We start from the raw sequence: 24,130 nt of genomic DNA on the forward strand, positions 1-24,130 counted from the left end.
CTGGGAAAGTTCAGAGAAAGCTTTCGATGATTGGATGTGAAACAATTGGGCGGGATTTTCCAGGGGGCGGAGCTTTCACAGATTCAACACATATGAGTACGCTATTTTCTTAATGAATTTTCGTTTGAGAAGTTTGAGATTAAGCTAACGCATAAGTTCCATGTGAATGTTTTAGTACCTATGATTGGAAATGTTGCTCTTCTGGAGCTTCCTTATGTGTTGAACAAGGTGATTAGACAATTTTGCACTTCAAAAGTTGCACTTAAGTTTTCCTCAACACTTGATAGGAAAATGCAGTTGTCCTGCAGAGATCCCATTGCTTCTCCAAATCCCCAGTTGAAGTGCCTCAGAAGGGCGGGACTCAGTCAGGGATCGTGACGAAGAGGCAGAAAAGAAAGTTTAATTGGTTGCATAGTTGGTAATTAAGTTTTCTCTTTGTTCAACTTGTCACGGAATTTTGAGCTGGTAAACTTTCAGTCGTCGACAGTTGATGGCATTTTGGTGGTTATATTCAATTTAATGCACCATCCATTTCCACTGAAAAGCGACAGAGTACTGAAAAGCAAAGGGTGAGGAGAGAGAGAGAGAGTAAATAAAAAGCCTGGAAAAGTGGGTCGATGGGGGAAGTGTGGAAAAAGTATCGTGATTTACAATCTCGCAATGTCAAGTGATTTTTCCGTCCTGCTAAAATGCACATCAAATGCAAGGATTTGCAGGAAATTTCCCATTACAGCTGGAATTAGAGATGAGCACAGTTTCCGTTCCGTCAGCTTGAGTGGCATGATTAGGAGTGCATTCACCATTTGGGCAAATCAAATCTCAAGTGATGTGAACATGAGTGATACATGGAATTAAATCTTTGGCAACTTTTCCACCCCAACTCAAGTGGAATTAATCCCAACGTTGGGAAACTCTGAGTTCCTGCGGAAAATGCCAGCGTGTTAGAGAGTGTCACACGCCCGGGCCGAGGGATTAGAGAATCGGTGTGAATTTGCAGCTTCTGCTTGGACACAAGATGCTCCCGGTGCCCACAGAACGGACATCCGACAGACGGAGCAGCAGCATCGGCTGCAGATCCATTGTGGGACGTCGCACGTCCGCCTACGTTCCCTCATGTGATCCACTCAAGGTGAGTGTGAAATTGGACATTACTCTAAGAATAATTATTCGGCTCAAAGCACAGAAATTTCACCCGTCCATATAGGGAAACAGAGCCATAACAGTATTAAAGCTCAAACAAGATTGTGCGTCGAGGAAATCTGTTAAAGGATACTTTATTTTGGAGAAACTTCAATGCAATTCACATGCTTTAACATCATGCAATTTATGTATCTCATAAATTTCAGAAAAGTAGTGCAAACGAGTGGCGAAACTTGCTAGGCAGGCGAGTAAACTTTTGAAATATATTCAACAATACAGTTTCCGCGCCACTTGAATCGCTTGAGAGAACCATATTTCGCGGTGATTGAGAAGAGGTGGATTTTCATGAATGTTCAACTACTCACCATACCAAAAGCGCACGCCTTTTCATTTCTCATAAAACAGTCAGATACGAGTAGTCATGCTGGATGTGCGTGGGCGGGGTAACCCGAACTGTCCTCAATAGGGAAACATTGTTATCATTCCTGGAACTTGGAGGCTCTTGTCACCGCACATTCTTTCCCCAATCCTCAGGATGGCAAACATTGTGCTCATAATGCAATAATAACACGATTTACTCCGCCGCAAGGCTCGTCCCACGGAGGAAATTTGACAGATTCGATTGAAAGTTGCCTCGAGGAGGAGAGAAATTCAATATGAGAACGGAGAATTCAGCCAGACAGAGGCTGGATCACAGTCTGGGCCATAATCACAGATGAAATTGAAGAAAACTTTCTGTGCGCCCGCCATTCGTTATCCTTGGGTGGGAGTCAGGACTTTTCCCACACGAGGAATTTGATGAATTATTTTGAACTTTGCAGAAAGCTCATCAAGAACGACAGACACACTGAAAGAATACATCGAAATTGTTGAAATCCCGAATTTAAGACCATAAAATAGGAGTATTTTCCATCAATAATTGAGTGTTGACTAAGAAATTTAATTTTACTTAGCTCTAAAGTGATTCTGTGATCATCTCCCAGTTATATATTTGCATTGCAAAGCTACCTTGAAGGGTTAAATCCCCATCCTGGGAATATGTAATTCTTGTCAGTAAAGCTCACCCTTCAGGTGAAATATTCATCTGGGTTTCATCTCCTGTTTCACTATCTTTGCATCAGTGTCAGAAAGAAATGATAGTGAGGGAAATGTTTATTTGAACATCCTCCTGGGAAAATTGCTCATTTTGCCATCGATGGCGGGAGGGAAAATATCAGTTTTCTCGTCGAAGTGACTTCACAATGGAAAAGCTCTGGATTACAGATGATGCTGGGCTTTGGAAAGTTTTCATGTACAGACACAGACAAATGCTTTCGCATCTTTCATCTCTCCTCCCGCGGCGCGTGGGAATCAGGAGGAGAGGAGCCATCATTTGCAGTCTGGCGAATCGATTTCACTTCTCTCCCAGAGACCAAATGATTTGTTGCATTATAGGGTTTTCTCTCATGCCCAATGGCGGTCGCCTCTCGTGGGAATGAATAATAATTTCATTTTGTGCTCTTCTGTGATCGACAGTCATTCAGGAGGGACTATAATATTTCCACGACAAATAGACCCACCCAGGAGTCGATCAAAGGCACCATCAACAATAAATCATACATATTCCATCATATTAAACTGCCCCCGGCGCACACAACTTCGGGGCATTCATGTTCAGAAATTGCACTTTTTCTCCCCTGCAGAGCCCAATTTTCCCCCCGGAACCGTATTGAATGGGGCACAGCAGCATAAAAAAGCCACCATCCCCTCAACATTCACCAAATTGTTCCAGTCGTAAAGCATTTTTTCGGTGTACCGTCATATATTTTCCTCATTCTTCTCATCAAGTTAATATTTTCAGTGACGGAAAAGCACAACAGAATGTCACATTTGAGTTTATTAAAGAGACCAAGGGAGAGGAAAAATTTGCGTGACTTGTTATCGCAAACAGAAGGCATACACTTTCAGTTTTAACAATGCTTCATACAAGAATGTGAATACATTAGTTTATGCCTCGTGCTTGCTGGTGATGTGGTCCAAAATCTTGGCTCAAGTCCAATTGTGAGAGAGATTATAAGAGGAAATTATTATGCATTTTGCTTTTTTCAATTTTCTGCCCGGGAATTAAGCTCTTGAAAGCTTGTGGAATTCACTTGCTGTTTGTCAACAAGAAGAAAAATATTACAAAATGTTTGTCCGTGGGTATTAAAATAGAGAAGCTTTGTTTGGAAATTCATCTGAATGTTGCTGAAAGAGAAAAAGATGCGGAAAGGGTTGAATTCTCAAAATGTGATGCATTCGCTTGAAAGTTCTTCACCCAACATGGGAATCAATGAACATTTCCCTGGAGAAGTACGAAAAGTTTTTAATGTTATTTGCTGGGAGAGTTCTTGTGTTCTCTTAGGGAAACTTCTCAAAGCCAGTATGTGTATTAGTTTAAAATTAGTGAACTCACATGCCGTGAGCGATAAGTTTGGGCTCGAGAGCGCCGCAGGAAGAGCTCTACCCATTGAGGTGAAATGGGTTCACTTCCCTCCTTCGCACGAGGGAGGAAATTGACATTGTAAGTGGATCAACACTGAACTGTAATCGCCATTGAGGTGGTTCTTTTGTGACTCAATATCGCTGGGCGGAGAGGTAAAAGTGAGCATTTTGGCACCATTGGCATTTTTGTCACGAATATCGTTACGATAATTGGACAAAATTGCCAACGAGAGAATATTAAACGCATTTCTCTTTGAATATTTCTTCATCAAAATACAGTAAAAGGCACACAGAGGAATTCGCTGGTGGAAGTTTCTCTCAAAGCTCAGTCCAATTCCTATCCATTTCTGTGCACTTTCCAAGGGATGGGGTAATTCGTCCGCTGTGGCTCGTATTCTGTGAGTCTCTCTGCGCTCACTTTTGGCTGGGAATAATTTATAAATTCTATTCACAGCTGAATACATTCACCACCACGACCCTGAATTAATTCACGCGCTTTTTTCCTCCCCCTCGGAAAAGGGTATGGAAAGTCTTTTTTCGCCATTTCACACGCCGCCTCTGGGTGTACTTGAGTAAATTATTTGCCACTAATAAACCCCCTGGCATGGAATGCCCATTTGCGAGCGAAAGGGGTTGAATTTGGGGTGTGGGACTCCACTGAAGAAAAATGAGGAAACACACCCTCATGTGTGACCTGATCCCACTTTCCACAGGAAACTCTTCATTGCTATTCACAAGACGATTTCCCTATTTTCACGTTGTTTCAATTGCATACAAAATGAGGATCATTGCATTGTGACTGACGGCGCGCGGGGTGGGAAATGCAAAATTCATGGGGGGTGTTTTTAATTAAAAACGCACCAGGCAAGGCTTAAATTGCACGGCAAAATGCCAAGAGTTGCCAGAGAAATTACCTCCATTCCGTCAATGACGCGCGTGCTGCAAAGTGCATTCAAGGGCGTTGCTGAGATTTCTTTAGCTTGTAATGAACTCACGAGGCGAGCTTAATGATTCACGTTAACACTTTATTTAAATCATTTCTGACGAGGTTAGGTGTTCTCTGGACAATTGAAGCGATGCTCTGTGATTTCTGTACAGTTTCACCCCAAAGAAGATACTCACAGCCACAGCAGAGAGGAAGGACACCAGAAAGAAGTACTTCCAGCTGGAGAAGTTCGACGATAGCTGATTAATGGAATCCGCATGAAGAACAGAAGATTTCAAATGGTCAGAAATATTGCCAATGAAAGTGTCAAAGTTGAAGGAATTCTGATCAGCAGTTAATTTTGCTGTGAGTTCATTAATGGCCTCCTCATTGGCTCTCTTTGCGGTGTTGACGTCATTCTGAATTAAAGACATCTTCTCATCCAGCTTCAATGATGAGAAGTTGCTTCTGAATTCTTCAAATGTGGAAAAGGACTTTGCGATGCCTGTTAACTTTTCCACAATTGCTTCAGCTCTGGCATTCTGGCCTTCATTAAACTCCGTCATGACTCTCTTGATAAACTCTTGGTTGTCTCCTGACCCTTTGAGTGTGGGCTGTAGGATGTCCACGAGATTGTTGAAATTCTGTGTGAACTTGCTGTCGATGTTCTTGAACAGCAAACTGAAGCGATTCTCCAAATCCAGGGCAGTTTCCCGAAATATGAGCATCTTCTGGAGAGGCTTTGAATTATTGGCTGTGACATCATCCGTTGCAAAGCAATCGATCCCGAGAACGTTGGTGTTCAAGGAGACGAGATTATTCGTATCTAGAAGCACATTTACATGGAGGTTCTCAAGAAGTTGCAGCATGCGTTGAAGATAAGAACAAGAAAAGCGATTTTTGGAGAGCGAAATAGTAGTCAAGCTTGGGAGGATTTCCTTGATATCCTCCAGATGTTTGATTTCACTGAGTTTGTTCTCATGCAAGAAGAGACTTTGGAGACTCACGAGAGTCTTGAGATTTCTCAAATTGAGACTACTAAGCTCATTTCGAGACACATCTAAATGGATGAGTTTCTTCTGGTTTGCCAGGAAATCCTTATCATTGAGGGAGATTCCGGTGGATCTTAGATTGAGGACTCGGAGATCAGCCATGAGATTGAAGGTTGAGGAGTCCAGTGGCATCAGGCGATTCTCAGACAAGTCCAATTTTTCAACTGTCTTGATCTTCGTGATGTTTCCAATGTCCGTGAGGAAGTTGCCAGCGAGCTCCAGCGTTACGATGGGCAGTTTAGGATCAATTTCCGCGTATCTCAGCTTATTGTACTTCGCACTCACTTTGGTCACTTGACCGAGGATCTTTATATAATCCACAGTGTTCCCATCAATGATTAAATCACCCTTGTCTGCAGCACTGCTGTAAGTATTCTTGAGCTTACAGTACGACAGGTTTAGAATCACTTTGGACTTTCCTGGAAAGGTCAGCGACCAGTCGCTGAGGTCATTATGGCTCCCATCGTACTCTATGAGGTTTGTGTTGTTGACAAAGCTGATCTTCATCGTGGACATTGCGTTGTTGTTCACGTAGATGATCTTAATTTGCTTCAGATCCCAGAAAATATCTCCTCGAATAATCTTAATGACGTTGAAAGAGAGATCAAGAATTTCCAACTTCTTGAGGCCAGCAAATGCATTCAAAGACACTGATGAGATTTGATTTCTGGCTAGGTATACCTCCACGAGTTCTGAGGCCTCGGAAAACACCTCGTCCGCGAGCTCGTCCAGGTTATTTTCCGACATATCCAGAAACTTGAGCTTCTTCGCACCACTCAAAGTCGTCTTGCCGTTCAATTGCCTCATTTGGCACTTGGAGAAATCCACTCGCGAGAGACTGTCGTAGGTGGAGAATAAGGTCACGGGCACTTTGGGGAAGTTGCTGTTCTTGAACTCCACCGACTCCACCGTGGCCAGGCTCTTGAAGATGATGCTGCCGCCTATTAAGTTGCTGAAGACGCAGTGGGTGGAGTTACTCGAGCCAGTGTCGCAGGAGGCAATCTGGAGAGCACTCTCACCACTGTTCACCACAACAGCCACCAACAACACTGTCTGGAAGCTGCAAAACACCACTCTCAAATCCTGCCCTCACACCTCAAGGGAAATACTCAGAGAAACGATGAGAGTAATTCTGCGGGCGATTTATTTAAATTCCACCTCAATAAATCCATTGAATTCTCATCGGTTCTCTGAGGATTTCCCACACTCTGTGTGTCTGTGTGAAATTACATTCCCCGGGACATCTTTTCGCTTCCACTGAATTGCACTTCCAGTCACTGGAGGTTTTCACTGCGAACTGAGAGGCCATTCTACATTATTTCTAGTAAATCAGCGAGCGAGAAACCCATTTTTTCTCTTGATATCACTTATCGCTTGTGATTCTTCATAACAAAACAACTTATAAACATCTCAGGACGACGAGAGACCTCCAACTTTTATCGCTATAAACTTCCTCTTTAGAATTTCTCCGAACTAAAATCATATTCTTTTTCGCTCACTTCATTCCTCCTCATACAGATTCTTGGCATTTTTCTGCCAATTTTCCACCATGACGTGATTTTTCCCTTTTCCCTCCCACACCCAGAATTCCTCGTCACTGCGGGAAAATATTTTTGGGTGGATATGATGAAAAGAACTCCGGCATTGCGAGGATGAAATCCAATCTCTGGCCTCCAGATGATAAAGCATTCCGTGCAATCCGAAGGGGGTGTGAGATAGTTGCTGATAAGACAAATTTGGACCTTCTTCCCTCTAATTGTATTCACTTTCTTATCTCACATACTATCATTTTTCTTCATAACCCATTTCTTTAGGGTCCATTTGCTCTCGTGACACTTTCAATATCCGCTCCTATCTCGCAAAATATTGCCCAAGTGTAATTTCTCACGAGGGATGTCGCAAGTTGTTGTCCTTTCCCACTGTTTTAATTAAAGCACCCGTATTTTTAGACTAACAAGTCAAGCGCTTTAACACAACGCCACACTTTTCAGCACTGTGTTCAATCTATATTTCCTATGACAAAAACTACATGCAATTATTTTTGTGCAATCTTTTCAATCTTCCACTCCGAAATTCCATTCATTTGAGCACTCTGCCCCAGAATGTTCAGGTGCTTTACTTCTCTAACTTTGCACGATTTATTTATTAAAAAGGAATTCTCATTGATCTCTATGAATAGTTTGAAATTGGATAAAATGATATTCAAAACCTGCTTTCAGAGAACTTTCCTTGTTATTGCATCAGCGCATCAATTTCAATTGGCAAAGAGAACAATAGTGAAGACATAACTTCATGAATTCGCTGATTTCGAATGTACATTCACATTGAAAGTCCGATCGTATTACAAGTAATGAGTTTCAGCTGCAAAATATGATTTATTGTTATCAATGCCACTTATTTATTTCTCTTGCATCACAACTTTTCTGAGAATTCCAGATTATTGTCCAGATCTCGTCGAGTTCCCGCTCTTCTGCGTACGACCAGAGGCGAGCAATAAAGTATATCACGACGTTGACAGTGTGGGTCTCATAAAGAACACACTGGTGGAGTTTGATTTAAAGTCTAGCCATTTGGATGGAATTTCTCTCGCAAAAGCTCTTGACATTTTCACTAACTTTACTTGTGAGATTTTTACGGTTGTCCATTGGCAGCCATTCGATTTGGATTATTGTTTTTATTGATCGTAGCCAGAGTTGAGGGTATAAAAGCAATACTTCTCACATGACTCTTCCCACCCACCGGCTGAGGAATTCTCTCGCATTTTCCCCGAAATGCGAAGGAAAAGATGATGAAAATTTCTCTAGGAATTTGGATGTCGTAATGAAATATTTGAATTTCCAATATTCAACACCATCCATTTGAATTTGTCACAGTGAATTGAGAGATAAAATTGTGCCTGTGAATATCTAAATTGCACAACTTTTGTCACTCGTGTGAGGGATTTTCCTCTCCTATTTCCTCACTCCCACCCTTCCTGGTGCCTTCCATATAAGCACTCGACATTTTTTATGACTGATATTTCCTGCTTGAGTGCATGAAACGTGTTTGTCGTCATAAACGAAGGCGGAATTTTCGTGTATGGATTTTATACACATTTTTCATGCCTCTATCAAAACTAAATGCGAGACGAAATTTAACACGAGATCCCCCCCAATGTCGTCAGCTCAGATGAGGTATTTTTCCTGGAGATTCCCCAGCCCCTCTTCCACGGTGTCTGGCACGAGCGGAAAATTCGCAGGGTGCAATTTTTAGGGTTGGCGGAAAAACTCCTGCAGAGAATGGGTGAATTTGGGTCAAAAGGCTGGAATTTCAGTGGAGAAATCTCATTCAGTTTATAGCTGCAAAACACTTCCAATTTGCTCTCGAAATTACTACATTCAGCAGACTTGTTGTTCGTGATAGTGCAATTTCACCCAATTTTGTCACAATTTTCGGTAAATAGGTTTTTTTTGCTGTTTCAGTTCATATTAAGTGTATTTTGTTAAAAAAAAAAAACAGAATTTGATAAGCAAAGCGAGAATGTGTTTTTCTGGATTCCTTCAAAGTTTTTGTAATTATCAGAATTTTGTTAAAATTAAAATGGCCTGAAAACTGGACTAAATCCAATGTTGCCTGCCAGAGTGGCACGGTGCAAAAACAAGATATCATTTTGTGCTTTACTTGGTTCGCTTGCATTTCTGAAACGTGAAAATTTGCATTTCTGCACTTCTCATAAATATTTTAGCGCACGTAAAGATAATTTTGAAGCTAATAATTTCTCAACATATTGCCAAAAATACACACTAAAAGTGATGACAACTATTTGGAACTTTCCATTGTAAACTACACAATGTGTTCACAGCATGAAGGTTGATTTTTGCAAGGAATCGTTCGTGAAAACAATAAAAACGGCTGTCAATGTTTTACGTTTGCTCGGAAACATGCTTTTTTTCTAGACTGAATACCAAACATTCCAGACTTGACAGCATTTTTTTAACATCTCTATGAAATGCTTTGTCAGAAATTAGGGCGGCACTTTTTTCCACTCGGCAGTAGATCTCTAAAGATGGTATAAATTTGAGATCTGTATGAAAAATTGTATATTTATGTTTACACACAGAAGAAAAGGGACATGCTTAAATTACCTTTATAACGAATAAAAATCTTTTGCGAAAATAAGGGACGAAAATCTATGGGAACAACCTCTTTACTTATGTCTTCAATTTCAATTGAATTTCCCCGAATTTGGGCTCTTTGGAAAGCTGAGAATGCTGTCTAAAAGTCAATTAGTAAGCAGAAACCACCTCTTTCAGCCTACCCTCATAGAAGAGTCCTTAGAAAATACCGCTAAACGCGCCTTCGAAATCCTTGAGGAAAATCACTCAAGTCAATTCAAAATGTGCCTTGAGAATTAAAGCCCCATTTCTTACAATAATATTCACAAAAGTGAAAACCCTCCATCACCTTTCCTGTGTGCAACAATTTCCCCTCCCGCCCGAAAAGCGTAAAGAGAGCGGTGCAACAGCGTGGAAAAGCTCATGTGGAAAGCCCAAGTGAAATATTATATAGAAATTTCTGTGAAATTTATGCTCCTGTAAATCACTTTATATTTTCTCTCCTTTGTGCCACCCGCCCGCCAACCCACTGGCGGCGGAGTGGTGGCGGAGTGTGTTTGGACTTTGGGGGCCAAATTGGGGGTTCCACCCGGCGCCTCCATCGTCCAAAGCTCGCGTGCTGCGACATCGACTCGCGGCTCAAGCTCCTGAGCACTCCAATGTGGTTTTATTTTGGCATATATGTGCGCTTGCCCGAGAGAAATCTATGGGGGGGTCGAAAAATTCATATGCTAGCCGATTTTCCTACAGCTGATGTCGCAAAAGGAGAAGCAATTCCTCATCCGAACCGCACATTTACGGCTTTGCCCAGTGTTTACTCGCCCTCGTGCAGATCCACGCGGCTGCGATCGGCGCTCCTCAAGTGGCCACCGGAAGTGTGGACATCACAGTGGACGATTGAGTGCTCAAAAGTGTTGTTCCATGTTTTGAAACTCCGTATACACTGTGTGTGTGTTGGTTTATGGATAAATCCAAATGGGAGGAAATTCACGTGGAAATGTCGCGTGATCCACCAAGAGTCCATTTAACACTCATAATCAACATTTTGGGCATAGTGAAAGTGGGTGGGAAATATGTGACTTTCCCGCAACACCTTGCGCCCCATTGAAAGCACGTCACCTGCCCTTCAACACAAATCAATAACATTTTGCCACAGATTTCCCGCACTTCATCTCCCAATAATGGCTTCATAATTACATATCCGCTCCACGGGGAGCCTTTCGGTCGCAGCATCGCCATTTAAAAGTGTGGAGAAACGCTGCGGAAAGAGGCGGAAAGAGTGACGGATGAAAAAACACCTGAAATATGCGGCAAAAGCGCAACATATTCGACCATAAAAATGTTCAATAACACTCCATCCGGCCATCACGAAACATTTCAATTTCCTATGCATATTATTTTAGAATCATTTCCACCCACCGCAGAAATATATCACGCGGTGTGAGGGTCACCCCAAAAATAAGTTTCGCCAGACGCTTTTTGTTGGGTACTTTGAAATGCGGCAAACTTTGGCTGTGATGATCACCAAATTTTATCTGTCGTTTATTCAACGACAAGTCATTTACGATGAGACTATTGTTCAGAAAATACAACATGCAATTTGGAAACAAGCATTTGAAAGTAGCGTGACATATTGAGTGACCCTCGTACTTCGGTTTGCATGGGAAATTGGACATTACCAAATCACAGCGTGTGCAGCGTATATTAATTAGGAGAAACATCCTCTGACAGAATGGCTAATTATCTGCACAATAGATTTTATTTACTCATGTCATAAGTTGTTAGAATGTGGGATGATATTTTAGGCGAAATTACCTATCAATTTTCAGATATGGAGGAAAAATATTGCTATTCTCTCGATAATAATATTAATAAGATTATATAATTTTTCAATTTAGCCCCAAAACAGAGTGAAAGCAATAATAATGCCCATTTTCATCATTATCGATTGGATCCTAAGTAAAGACTGTACACAATACATGAAAGAAGAGAGTAAAATAAAAGGATTTTAGCCTTCCCAGGTATGCTCGTATTTCTCCCATTATCCACAACTATAGCCACCTCATTCATTACAAAGTCCATGCACTTTCCCGTCGAATGTGGAGTAATTGGAAGGGTGGTTGGACTCTTCCTTTTTTTCCATTCACCCCTATGATTCATTTCACCCACAATTCCCACCACAAACAATACCAAAATGGGGAGTTAATTAAAATACAACAGAGTTTCGCTATAATTCAATTCTTTCATGTCCATTTCGAGCGAGCCTTCTCTCCATGTCGTCCCCTGTATACAAAAATGCCCCAATTCCACTCTCAGACTGAACATCGCCATTTGAGATAAGAGATGGCGAAATATTTCCGGATATGTGTAATTGTAATTTTAAATTTTGCCCACCTGAAGCGACGGATTTGGGTCGAGCTGCGGCACCCCAAAGAATTTACCCATGGGCGTGCAATAAAAGTCTATTTGATATACTCTCTCTCTCTCTGAAATATTCAAAAATTTAAACAAACCCCCAGAAGTGGAAATTTCACGAACCGCACAGCAAATGGAATTACAGTGGAGTGATTGTGATAAATCAATGGAATAGAGTGTCTGATGAGAGCTACAAAAGAGAAGTGGAATCAAGATGTTGGCATCGCATCAGCGACCAGATGAAGTACTGACCAAAATCTCAAATGTGTACACGGTAAATAAACACCGATACATGACTTCCACTCAGCACTAAACATCCTTGATTGCAATGTGAAGAAAGACACGTTTATTTTCCTTATTGCATTAACCACACATGTAATGGCAGAATCCATGCTAGAGAAAGATGAAATATGAACAAAACTCTCATGCACTGCACTGTGGGTGTCATCATGATCGCAATGAAAGATTAAATGAATGTCTCTGGGTGGCATAAAAACTCTCCCTCATCCCTTTTATGACTCATCCAATTTGCCAGAGACGTGTTCCGCCGTGTGAATAGGATGGACGTTATAAATAATTTAATGTAATTATGTGGGAGAGAAAGAGTGTAATTAAATTATAATGGAAATCATGTGTTTGGTCCACTGCATTCACCCTCTATAGTGATCCCTCGCCCAGAATTGCTTTGTTATTTGCACATACTCTGTACCAATATTGAAAACCCCCCACATGTTACCTCGCACAACACAAAATCCTACCTTCAGCCACTACAACGTGGTTAGAGTTGGATGAAAGGGGGATTTATAGACGAAATATTTAAGCTTGAATGAGTAAAGAAGTCGTAAACTCAGAAATACGAGAGCGGTAACACTGAATCTGGGTCTAATGTAAATGTTCTAGTCTTTATTTCCACACCAAGTTGGAAATCTTACTCAAAGATAAAAAATAAAAACTTTAGATGTTTGAAAATCATTTCTGTGTTAAATGAAAATCCTGATGAAATGCAAAAACTTTAAAATTGCAATTCTGAATGGTATGATTGAATAGCAAATAATATTCATGAGCCATTTAGCATTCCATTTTAGAATAGTTTTCAAAGTTTGGATTTCCATTCGAATTATTCATTTTCTTAGATGATGCATTGCCAATAAAATATTAAAATGAACGCACTTTCCTATAATTGTGCCTTGAATTGTGGATTGTTGTGTGTGAATGTAATCTTTCAACTGTAATTTTAGCAACTCTTTTCGGCGAAAAGTGAGCAAAATCACGAGAAAATTGCCCATCTGGCGCTATAAGGTTGCACTTGAATAATTTTCAACCGAAAACATGGCAATAGAATTACACTGATGAATTACAGTGCAATACGAACTACCGCAGAAATTAATTTACATCTTTTCCACAAAATGTGCAGAGTGAAGCAAATCACGTGAGGGATTTCGCTTCTCTCCGGAAAACTGCTCTTTGCGTAAATCACCCCCAAATTTCCCCCCATGTGGATTATTTCCGTTTTCCCACAGAGAAAATAGACACAAAACAGACTAAATCTGAGCGCATGCTGAGATTTTTTCGCTACAAAAAGTAAAATTCTCTCTAAACTGTGGAAAGTGAATATAGTGCGATTTTTTTGCACTTGGTGTAAAATGGAAGATTAAAAAGAGTAATACTGCACGCCAGTGGGGATTTTGGGGTATTTAGAAAAAATGTTGATAAATCCTTCCTGTGAAATTCCGCGGCTCTGTGGGCGGAATGTATTTAGCGGGAAATTCCAACCAATTCGTAATTCAAATTGTCTGTATTTCCGGTCAATTTGCTCCCAACCAAACGAGGAGTATCCAATTATTGTGATGTACGTGGTTTGGTTGGAAAGTATCACTATAAATTTGGTATTAGGACATTTTCCGTTGCCGTTAATGGCAGTGAAATGGTTTAAATTTCTCAACCCGTAGAGAGGACCCGTAGAGAAGATTTACCAGGCAAGTGAACTGGTAAATGGGCTGGATTGTCCCAAATAGTCAAGACGTGACAACATCAATTAGTCTGAGGCAGAAACCACAGAGTAATCAAAAGGGTAATTTTTCTTCTTTCCCCCCCTCTTTGCAGCTCATCGTGGACATAAACAGTCAAGTGGCGCTCTTTCGTGATATGCTCATTCACGTGGGTCAGTCGAAGGATTGCCCAGAGCTGCGTGAGAAGATCCGCAAGATCCGATTCTCCCTCGTGGAAGCCTGCCGACACACATCCTCCCTCATTCTGCCACAAATTAGAACGTGAGTATATCGCTTTAGGAATGCACCGCAATATTTGGTTAATAATTTAGCGGCGGGGAGTGAAAACATCACTGTATCCACATGATAAATACCGAGGACACCTTCCCTCATGCATTATTTATGAAGTCAGATAATGAAGGTATTAAGTACTACAAATCAACTCAAATACACACACGGGGTTCTCATAGTGTGTGGCCTCATCTAATTGACTTTTACTATGCGATGTGCGGCTTATGTTGAAAAAGGATATGAAATAGACCCCCGAATTCACCCACCCTCCCCGCTCCTTGAGGCTTGACATTAACAAATTTACTACGCTCTTTACTCTCTGCCCGCCCCCCATTGGCTCTTGAGACGCCTCTCCTCAAAGCGCCACAAATTGATATATTTATTTAGTGCGGCAGACCCTTAAATTCCCTCTTCAACCTTTTGCCGGGGAAATCAAGCATCTTCCGCAATATTTTAAAAGAGATATTTTCACACAACATATTTGGCCAATTTATAGTCGTGACTTAATTTATAGACACACACACTGTGATTAGGTGTAAATATACACTTTGTGAGATGTGAGATGACTTTAAAATTAAAATTGCCCCCAAGCGTCTGTAAACACCTGATTTGTGACGTATTGCTGCTATAAAACAAATCAAGACGTATAGGATTCCCATGTCTATAAATAAGAAGAGGAAAGGCACTGTCATTTGCCAAGTTCTGTGGAAAATGTGTTATGAAAATATGCCTTGCCGGTGTTTCTGTGCCACTCTTTGGAAATCCTTATCATGCTCTCTCACGGAGAAGACGTGTGCCTATATTAGACGGGAATGTCAAGTGGAATAATAATAATAGGAATTCTTGAGTAATTATTTTCTCGCACACATAATTAGCTCCATGGAGACTCAGCCTCCAACTCCTCATTCACATTTTAATTACGCACACATTCACTGGGTGTGCGCCTTGTTTACTGGCAAAAACAAGGGTTCACCCTCATCGCGGCGTGGCGGGAGAGTTTTCTGGCGTGCCAGGCGCTGGGATGGGGGTGTTTGATCTCTCTCATGAACTCCTCCGCACTTTGGCGGCACCATCAGTGTGTATCAAAAGATGCGACATCCCATGATGTGTTATATGGCTGAATTGTAGGCGAGACCCTGATCATATTAATATTCCACCCATTTTCCCAACATTGGCCGGTCTTTGACACCTAATTTCATCCAAAACAAATATTTACACTCGACTGCATACGACACTCATTCATCATCATTGGATGTGTGTCTGTATTTTGGGGCTGAATTTAATGGGGCTCAACCATTTATTTTTGGCTAACGGGGAAAGAGAAGGAGTGGAGTCCGCAGGAAAATAACTTAATACCACTCGCAATTGTATTTCGCATTTGGCTGATGAATTACGGAAAGCGGAGCTTTTCGCAGAAGGCGGAGGAGAGAGATTGCGGTGTACTTTCAGCAGGGAATTTCCGTGAGATCGGTTGCAAAGCATCCTCTGACAGCGAATCTTTTGCGTGAAAATCGGCCCAAATTAAACATTCAGAAGGACTTTTGCAGGAGTTAAACGGTTTCTTAAAGCCGTCTCTGCCACTTAAAGCTTTCAACAAATTTCACATCTCATGAATTAGTCTCGAAACGATTTAATTATTATAGAGAAGTTCTTCCATACCTTCGAGTGTCCACCGACATTGCTTCTCAAACTTCCCACGTTCCTGTTCATTATGGTACAAAAGCACTTCTAAATTGCATTCAATCATGCTTAATCTCCTTAAAGTTTACGTGCACTTAAACATCTCTCAGGCAGTGTAAACTTTCTTCCTAATTTAATTAAGGTGTTTGTTTAAATTCACCAATTGTCATGAAAGAAAAATTACTGTGTGGAAAGTTTCTTTTCACAATTGCTTCTGGAAATGTCTCTCACGTCTTTACTCGAGCATTTCATCCTTGGGTATTTGGATGTGAGAAGTGCGCGAGAAAGGAAAAAAAGTAAGGCGGTATTGAATAATTCAGGAGGATATTAAAGTGAATTAAAATTTTTATGAATGTGTCAGTGGGAAGGTGAAGTTGTCTCATGGTTTGTAAATTTCATTTGTGACTGGAGAAGTGTACACATAATTCATGAAATAGATGAAGGGATAAAAGCGCAAAAAATGTGGAGGTTTGAAGGCTTATGAGAATGTCATGGTTCTCATCTATAATTCAGGTTGATTTTTCCTGCTAAAAAATGATCATCATTCCCCTTTCATGGCACTTTTATCCCAAAATTTAATCTTGGCGGTATAGAAAATAAATCAGCGTATCTCACATTCTCTCCCTTAGCCGTACTTTCACGCACTAAATCCATCACAGGGAATAATGTTGGCAGGGAATCCTTGAGCTCTTCTTTTGCCACCATGCGTACGGTTGTTTCCTCCAGAGAGGCAAAAGCATCGCACGTAAGAAGGCAGAGAAATCAATTTTGCATGGAGAGCTTTCACTTCCTCTATCTCTTGTGGTATGTTCATTTGGAAGCCAAAACACATACTTGATTTTTTTACGACTCCCCCACAGCGTCTCAACCCCAATGCTAAAGACACACACACACACTTTTCACGGCGGAGTGTATTTTGCATTTATTCCGCAGCCAAGTGTTAAGCATCATTTGAAATTCATGTCGATTTGAATTAAAAATCAAACGATATGGCGCAAACCCAACTCTTTTTAAAGGCAATATTTGCCATTCTCATTCAGATTTGCCGGTCTGAAATTGACCGTAAAATAAACTCCTCATTGCGACAGTATTTTTCCGTGCACTTCGTGTCCTGAATTATTGATTTCCAATGTTGTGAAGGGAATTGGGTATTGAAGGAAGTAAATGGGGTGACCATTTAAATCCATAAAACTTGGACAATTTGGCTATTTTGATAGTTCTGGGCCATTGAATTGAGGCAAAGGGACTCGAGAGAAGCAGTGAGGATACAGGATGTGGCGTATTTTATACAATAAACTTCAGAGATGGTAAAAAGGAAATATGAAGTATTTCAATAAATTCTCCAACATTCGATCTCCAATTCTGAACTGGAAAATGTCTTTGACAATATAGTAACGAAACTTTACGATTATCAAGATCGACTTCATATCCAAGATGTTCAAAACTCCGAACGCAGAAATAAAAGATTTGAGTTTAAGATCTTAACGAGCCACAATCTATGGCCCACAGGAGGGAGCTTTTGACCCAATTTTCGTGAAAACACGTAAAAATTTATTCTGTTGCTGAATCTGTTGTACTTCAGTGAAAGGCTTGCGATCTATATTTCAACCATGTTCTGCAGTTCAGGCATGTCTTCAGCGTGTTATTGCGGTGGAATTACCATCTCTCCAAAATTCTCTTTTTTGTCAGTGTAGCTTTATCTTCTGGATATGGCAAAGTTGCTTCCTCAAGTCTTTTGAATCACTCGATAAGCTTCTGAACGTGCCTGTGTTCGTTGGAATTCAGCATTGCTTGAAATACAGGTTACCTTCTCAATTGCATGCGCTTCGATGTGGTTGACAAATCACTGCACATGATTCTGTGTCCTGGTCGAAAATACTGAGAATTGGCGCTTGTCGAAATGTCAATTGCACGTTTCCGCGAAATACGAGAAATTAATTATCCACAAATGTCACGTCCATAAGTAAAATCCACACAATGCATTTAATTATGATAATTCCAAAAGTTTTTGCTCAATAATTGCGAAAATGATTTAACATTAGAGAAATGTATAAAATTTGCTGAAGTCTCTTAAGCCGAATATCGAAACAATAAAAGTATAAATTGCCGCACAATAAAGCGTATCATTCTGAGAACTTTCCCAGCAATCTTCATCACATTGACAAAATCGATAATTCATTTGGAGTCTTCAGCCCACGGAATTATTAACTCTCCTGGCGTTTTAGTCTCACTCCACTTTGGGATTAATGTTCATTCCGGAGTGTAAGGAATTCATTAAGAAATTGTATGAGTGATTTCTCATCAAGTTCCAAAGCTACAGATGGTGGAAAAATCAGTGTAACGAGTTTTCGTTAGTGATAATTGCCCCTATAATTTCCTCCCCTATCAAATTACACCTCTCAGGTTTGGGGAATCTCTTAGGGAAATGGACGCAAAATTTGTATACAAAAACACCCCGAAAATTGTGCCTAATTTCCTATTGCTTCCGCTGACAGGGAAATGAAGGTCTCACACCCCACAAATCCCAGCCACTTTTTATCGATGGGCATCACCAAAGAGAAATTAATCTTGCTCCCCGTCTGGGAGAGAATGAGAAAAAATTGAGCTAGTGTTTAAATTCAATTTATCATGTGGAATTGATTAGGCACTTCATTAAAATTAATCGAATATTCAGATGGGGAGCGTGTAATGAATTCCTTTCACGCAGAACCATGTGAGAAGGCTTGAGTCAATATTATCCTTCGCTACTAATACACATCTCAAAGAGTTTGTTGAAACAACACGAATGCGAGAGTGATATTAATTCGCCCCTGTAATGACTAATTTGACTACTTGACTGAATGTATCCACAAAGTGGCATATAATTTCTTTTGATTAAACCGCCCAATTTGGAATTGGCCAAATCCTCACATAATAGCGGGGGATTTTCAGCAAATTGCAAGTCTTTCGTGCTGTTTTTTTTTTCAATCCACCACAAGAGCGAGAGTCATTTGGCCCCCCGAAAAAAGAATGAAACAGCATTACAAAGGCGCCACTTGGATCTGTTCAAAGAAAGAATAGGGATTTAGCGTGCCTTTCGTCCACCCCGCAGCCCGTCTCATTAAATTAATGGTGCGCCCCGACTTTGAGACTTTCAAATGGAAAGTTATTAGTGATGGCTTCTCCTCCTTGCAGAGCTGTAGCCGAAGGAATCGTTGCTGATAATCCACATTTAGTGCTCCTCTTCTATCTTTCGCAACTTTTCCTGCGAGAACTCATCAAAAGCTACCGCCTAGTGCAAGTGATACCCATGGACATGTCCGGATACTATGGTGAGTCGAACATACATGCAAATTGGGAACATTTTATTTGCATTCCCAAGCATTTTTGTGTGCAAAGAACTGTAAAATTGCATGTTGTCACATTTTGTGTGTGCACTGAGTAAAATAAAACATCAAAAAAATTGGTAGTGAAAATTTTGCAATTTGATTTATGTTTTTACACTATGAAGGCACTGAACTGTTCAAAAAGCACCGGGAGTTGTAGGGCTTTTTAACAGGTTTTTAATTACTCATTCATACATTTTTTTCAAACTCCGTCACACTTCTCATTATATCAACCATTTCCATAGCCTTGTTCTAACGCATAGTTAACGTTGAGTAGTTTTATGCTACGCACCATCAGTTATTGAACGCAATGATTGTGAAAGCACAACTATTGTTTTATTGACATTTTGTGCACCTACATACAATTTGATGGCAGCAAAAGAGTCAATATTAAAGCAAATAGAAACTATGTGCAGTGACTTTAACCAACGCATTTTGAATGTGTTTTGCAGAAAACCGTGCTGGTCCGTCGAATCTCGGCAATGTAATAAGTCAGATCCTTCTGTGCAAACAAATAACACCGGACTTCAATCAAGAGGAGTTGTGCAGCATTAACAAGGACTCACAAGAAATCGCCCACCTCCTGGCTGAGATGCAGGAGTTCATGCCACAGCAGGAGATCTATCTTGGTAGAATGAATAGCTGCCAAAAGTCTTTGGTAAACTTCTCTAAGTTGCCCATTGTGTCTTTTCAGAGCGGAGCGCTGCACTCACGGGCGAGGATACAAATGGACCCTGGCCGGCAAAGAGGCGACGCAATTCACTGTACAAAAATATGGGTCTCTTGTGTTGCGTCTCCCGACCGAACTATCTCTGAGAGTAACCCAATTGGGTGGCATGATAGAGAAAGGAGTGAGAGTGAACATGTAATGCCCAACAATTCAATTAAGGCGATGAGTAACAATTTCAATTGAGAAGCAATATTTTCCTCCACCCCATTTTTTGAACCAAGGCGTAAATCACTGTGTTTCATAGGCAAAGTAAAGAGAAGTGTGAGGCGTAACAAACTAAGAATTACTACAATTTTATGATGCACATATATAGAAAAAAAATTGAGGTAGGTCAGTTGTAGTTATAAACTTTTATCGACAATTTATCAGTTGATTGAGGGATCGATTCTGGATAGAATTCTCAAAAAAAAATGGATTGCGCCTCATCGGCGTTGTCTACAAAGTCTCTTAAACACATCAAAATAATCTCCAATATCCAGAGTCTTGATCTCCAAAGTCGCACGTGTGTTAGTTGAAAACCAGAAAGGATAAAGTGAAATTGTCAATTGCACAGTTGTTAGAGGAAACAATCCATTTTTACCCGATAGAGAGAGTGTGATCGTCAATTATAAATAGGAGAAACTTCCAATCTTGTTATGCTGGCCATAAAAGCAAATTCATTGGCAATTCTCAACGAACCATGCACTATTTCAATATTTTAGTGCTCGACGATGCGTTTTATTATAGAAATTCAACCCCATAGGAAAATAGCAATGAATATTTTAAATAATTTCGCCATGCCATGTTTTATGTGCATTTATAAATGTCGTTTTACACTCTTTCCTAGTCATCAGAATATATCGACTTTCTGCAAAGTGTGTTCGTGCATTTTTTGGTTAGAAAATGCGTATTTTCTCAACTTTTGCTTATCACCAACACTTCTATCTTAACTATGAATAGTGAAAGAATAACCACTAGGAAAATTGTAGTGTAATGATATTTAGATGGAAAAGCGACGATATGTAATTCCGTAGGTAAATATCTTTATTATAAAAGAGAAACCAATAGTTAAAGAAAATTCCATAGAGAACAGTGAATTTATCGGAATAAAGTGGAATCAAAAAATGATGATAAAATCCAAAAAGATAATGACGACAGAAGGTGAATACTTTTGTGGACCAAGTAATAATATTTTTTATTACAATATGTTTTCTTTTGTATGAATTGAAAAAGTTATAGAAATCCGGTGGAAAAGTGACACAATCTTGAGAAAATGGCAAAAGTGCAAACATACAATCAAAAAAAAAGAACAGAATAATAGTAAGAAGAAAAAAGAAACAGAATTTCCACATTTCTCTTTCTCTATTCACAATCCACTTATTTATAAAGAAAACCTAATGAAAAAAAAACACAATATGCCCATTAAATAGTTATTAATATAGAGGAGTGAAAAAAAACGCAATTTATCTCAATGTTAAAGATATCTTTTTGATGTTTGAAAAATATATTTTTTGATTAGTATCATAAGAAGATAAAGAGATTATATTAAAGTATATTTAAAAATACCATATTTTCTGTGGAATTGCGAAAATAAACCAACAAAATATTATCTAACACCTTGAGTAATATTTATACCTAATTGTCCATTCAGCGCACTTCTGCTCCATCTTCACTATGAGTCTTCAATCAACTTCTTGTGCACGTTATAGAGGCCCTAAAAAGGAAATTATCTTCAAAAGACATTCAAAATTAAAGAGAAGAACAAATTTTTGTATGAGACACTGAACAATTTTGATGATTTTTAGCTCAAAAATCGCCCTCGAGGCGGTAAAATATTGAAATATTACCACACAAAATCCTCTAAGATTGTCCACGGCGATTCCTGCCCTCATTGGCGATAAGTTTGTTATGAAGATCACTCAATGCCTAATGGAGAACATCACGAACATCGAATTTAGATCTCTTTCGCATTAATCAATTCATGAATCCGTCACCGTCACTTTCACCATGAATTTACCAGGCAGATTTTAAGGAAGATTAGCGACAGAGTTTGTGTTTGTACATATGAAGATAAGGTGTTAATTTGCTTAATAAACGACCATAAATCTTTGAGAGGAACTACAGAACGATAAAGCATAGCCGGAGGCTAAAAACTGTCTTATGTTATATGATATTTTCTCCCGACTTTACAGCAATTATTTTTCCGTTCTTAATTTATACACAATGGAAATCCAGAAGAGATGTAGAAAGAAGAAATACTATAGATGTGGATAAAATATTCCCCACGGACTGAGAGAGGAAATCTGTGAAAGGTTTAGGATTTATAGAAGTTTCATGCAACTCAGCTCATTCTTTTGTGGCCCAAAACCTAAAACTGGTCATAATTGCCATCGAAAACTCTTGGCTACGCTTCAGAATGATTCCATCACCGTGAAAAACTACTGAAAAGTAACTTACCTTAAAGTACTTGACCGTCTTCACGCGCAACTCCAGAGTTGCGTCCTCATCGCAGAGCATGAGAGTATTGGGATGCTGTTGGAAGGCGCTCACAGTCCACATATGATTCACTCCCTCCTCGATCGCCTTGTAGAGAGCGAAGGCCTTGTGAGCTCCCGTGACGAGAATCATCACCTCCTTGGCATCCATCACAGTCGCCACGCCAACCGTCAGCGCCTGTTTGGGCACTTTGTTTATGTCGTGGCCAAAGAAGCGCGCATTGGCCTCCAGAGTGTCCTGAGCGAGTGTCTTCACGCGAGTCCGCGAGACCAGAGAAGAACCGGGCTCATTGAAGGCGATGTGTCCATCAGGACCGATGCCGCCGATGAAGAGTTCCACTCCGCCCGCAGCTGTGATCTCCTCCTCGAACTTGTGGCACTCCTTTGCCAAATCGGGGGCGTTTCCATCGAGGATGTGCACATTCTTGGGGTCAATATCGATGTGCTTGAAGAAGTTGTTGAACATGTAGTAGTGATAGGACTCCGGATGCTCCCTCGGCAGGTCCACATACTCGTCCATGTTGAATGTCTTGACGTACTTGAAGGAAATCTTGCCTTGCTGATGGAATTCTATCAGCTTCTTATACATTATGAGCGGCGTGCTGCCCGTGGGCAGGCCCAGGACGAAGTACTTGTCTGGTCCCGGGTGGAAATCATTGATCCTCTTCATCACATACCTCGCCGACCATTCGCCCACGCATTCCGTCGTGTCCAAAATCACCAGACGCATGTTCTGAAAGACAGAGGAGGCGAAAATGCATTAATCTTCTCTGAGAATCCGACGAAATTGAGGGCAATCGTCATCGTTCATTTGCCACAGATAAGATAAACCCACTATTTTTCAACACGAGCCACAATGTCCGAAGAATTGGTCTCCTGAGAGCGATTTTGAGCGTCTGGCTGGCTCATCAATTTCTCACTTTGCTTTCACACTTGCAGAAATTCTGTGGATGACCAAAAGGCCATTGACCTCCAAATTCACCTCAAGGTCTCTTTGTTTTCGAGTACAAATGCTTGAGATCACTTTTCACCAGTTTCTTTTTACAGACATGACTTTATTATATATTTTGTAAAATATACAAAAAAAATATGTACAGAACAAATGCGGTTCCCTCTTTGGTGAGAAACCCTTTCCGGAGCTTTTTTCTCGCTTATATACTTTCGTCAACAAGTGTAGACAATGAATGTAAACAATACCTTTTCTATGACTGGAGGACAAAACCTCGCCTGGAAATAGCAGAATTTCTGCCGATACAGTTAAGTACTTGTTTAAAACTTAAATACAACATGAAATTTAGCGAAAAATGTGTAAAAATTAAGAAAATCCGGTTGTTTTTGCCTTTCTATTGTGCCCTACTTTTGTAATCGTCAATAAAACTGACTCTACTCACGGAAACTATTGAGTGCACTGTCTGGAAGACGTTTCACTGATCTCTGACGCCTCCTCGACTCTTCTGTAGCGTAAAAAGCAGCAAATTAAACCCAATTATTGATAACTCTTATCAGCACTGTT

At 40.3% G+C, this 24,130-nt stretch overlaps 3 protein-coding genes across 6 annotated transcripts; 1 reads left to right on the forward strand and 2 right to left on the reverse strand.

Moving 5' to 3' along the window:
* The first annotated feature begins 1,015 nt into the window (after positions 1 to 1,015).
* On the forward strand, positions 1,016 to 21,736 carry LOC132262402 (regulator of G-protein signaling 7-binding protein-like). Its single transcript, XM_059761675.1, has 5 exons — positions 1,016 to 1,129; positions 14,193 to 14,359; positions 19,223 to 19,359; positions 19,866 to 20,042; positions 20,108 to 21,736. The coding sequence occupies exons 1-5, from the start codon at positions 1,016 to 1,018 to the stop codon at positions 20,227 to 20,229; spliced, it is 717 nt and encodes a 238-aa protein (XP_059617658.1). The 3' UTR covers positions 20,230 to 21,736.
* On the reverse strand, positions 4,582 to 6,879 carry LOC132261767 (toll-like receptor Tollo). Its single transcript, XM_059760730.1, has 2 exons — positions 6,811 to 6,879; positions 4,582 to 6,640 (listed from the first exon to the last, which is right to left on the reverse strand). The coding sequence occupies exons 1-2, from the start codon at positions 6,822 to 6,824 to the stop codon at positions 4,633 to 4,635; spliced, it is 2,022 nt and encodes a 673-aa protein (XP_059616713.1). The 5' UTR covers positions 6,825 to 6,879; the 3' UTR covers positions 4,582 to 4,632.
* LOC132262144 (glucosamine-6-phosphate isomerase) lies at positions 21,723 to 24,109 on the reverse strand. 4 transcript variants are annotated; one of them, XM_059761295.1, is made up of 5 exons: positions 24,009 to 24,053; positions 23,815 to 23,844; positions 22,580 to 23,350; positions 21,970 to 22,048; positions 21,728 to 21,836 (listed from the first exon to the last, which is right to left on the reverse strand). In XM_059761295.1, the coding sequence occupies exons 3-4, from the start codon at positions 23,345 to 23,347 to the stop codon at positions 21,983 to 21,985; spliced, it is 834 nt and encodes a 277-aa protein (XP_059617278.1). In that variant the 5' UTR covers positions 23,348 to 23,350; positions 23,815 to 23,844; positions 24,009 to 24,053; the 3' UTR covers positions 21,728 to 21,836; positions 21,970 to 21,982. The 4 variants fall into 4 exon arrangements, with proteins under 4 accessions (XP_059617279.1, XP_059617278.1, XP_059617277.1 ...); XM_059761294.1 differs by lacking the exon at positions 23,815 to 23,844 and having other exon boundaries at positions 24,009 to 24,109; XM_059761293.1 differs by lacking the exon at positions 24,009 to 24,053 and having other exon boundaries at positions 23,815 to 23,906.
* Positions 24,110 to 24,130: the final 21 nt, after the last annotated feature.

This window comes from Phlebotomus argentipes, unplaced genomic scaffold (assembly GCF_947086385.1).
Source record: "Phlebotomus argentipes unplaced genomic scaffold, Phlebotomus argentipes genome assembly contig_15, whole genome shotgun sequence".
In the NCBI taxonomy this organism is placed as follows: domain Eukaryota; kingdom Metazoa; phylum Arthropoda; class Insecta; order Diptera; family Psychodidae; genus Phlebotomus; species Phlebotomus argentipes.

What these genes read in the sequence shown, in the direction of transcription:
- LOC132262144 (XM_059761294.1), bottom strand. Translation starts at nt 23,347, where the DNA reads ATGCGTCTGGTGATTTTGGACACGACGGAATGCGTGGGCGAATGGTCG. An exon ending in AGACGGTCAAGTACTTTAAG is followed by an intron (nt 22,049 to 22,579) that starts GTAAGTTACTTT and finishes GTTCTCCATTAG; the next exon opens with GCATTGAGTGATCTTCATAA.
- LOC132262402 (XM_059761675.1), top strand. Translation starts at nt 1,016, where the DNA reads ATGCTCCCGGTGCCCACAGAACGGACATCCGACAGACGGAGCAGCAGC. An exon ending in GGACATGTCCGGATACTATG is followed by an intron (nt 19,360 to 19,865) that starts GTGAGTCGAACA and finishes TGTGTTTTGCAG; the next exon opens with AAAACCGTGCTGGTCCGTCG. An exon ending in ACAGCAGGAGATCTATCTTG is followed by an intron (nt 20,043 to 20,107) that starts GTAGAATGAATA and finishes GTGTCTTTTCAG; the next exon opens with AGCGGAGCGCTGCACTCACG.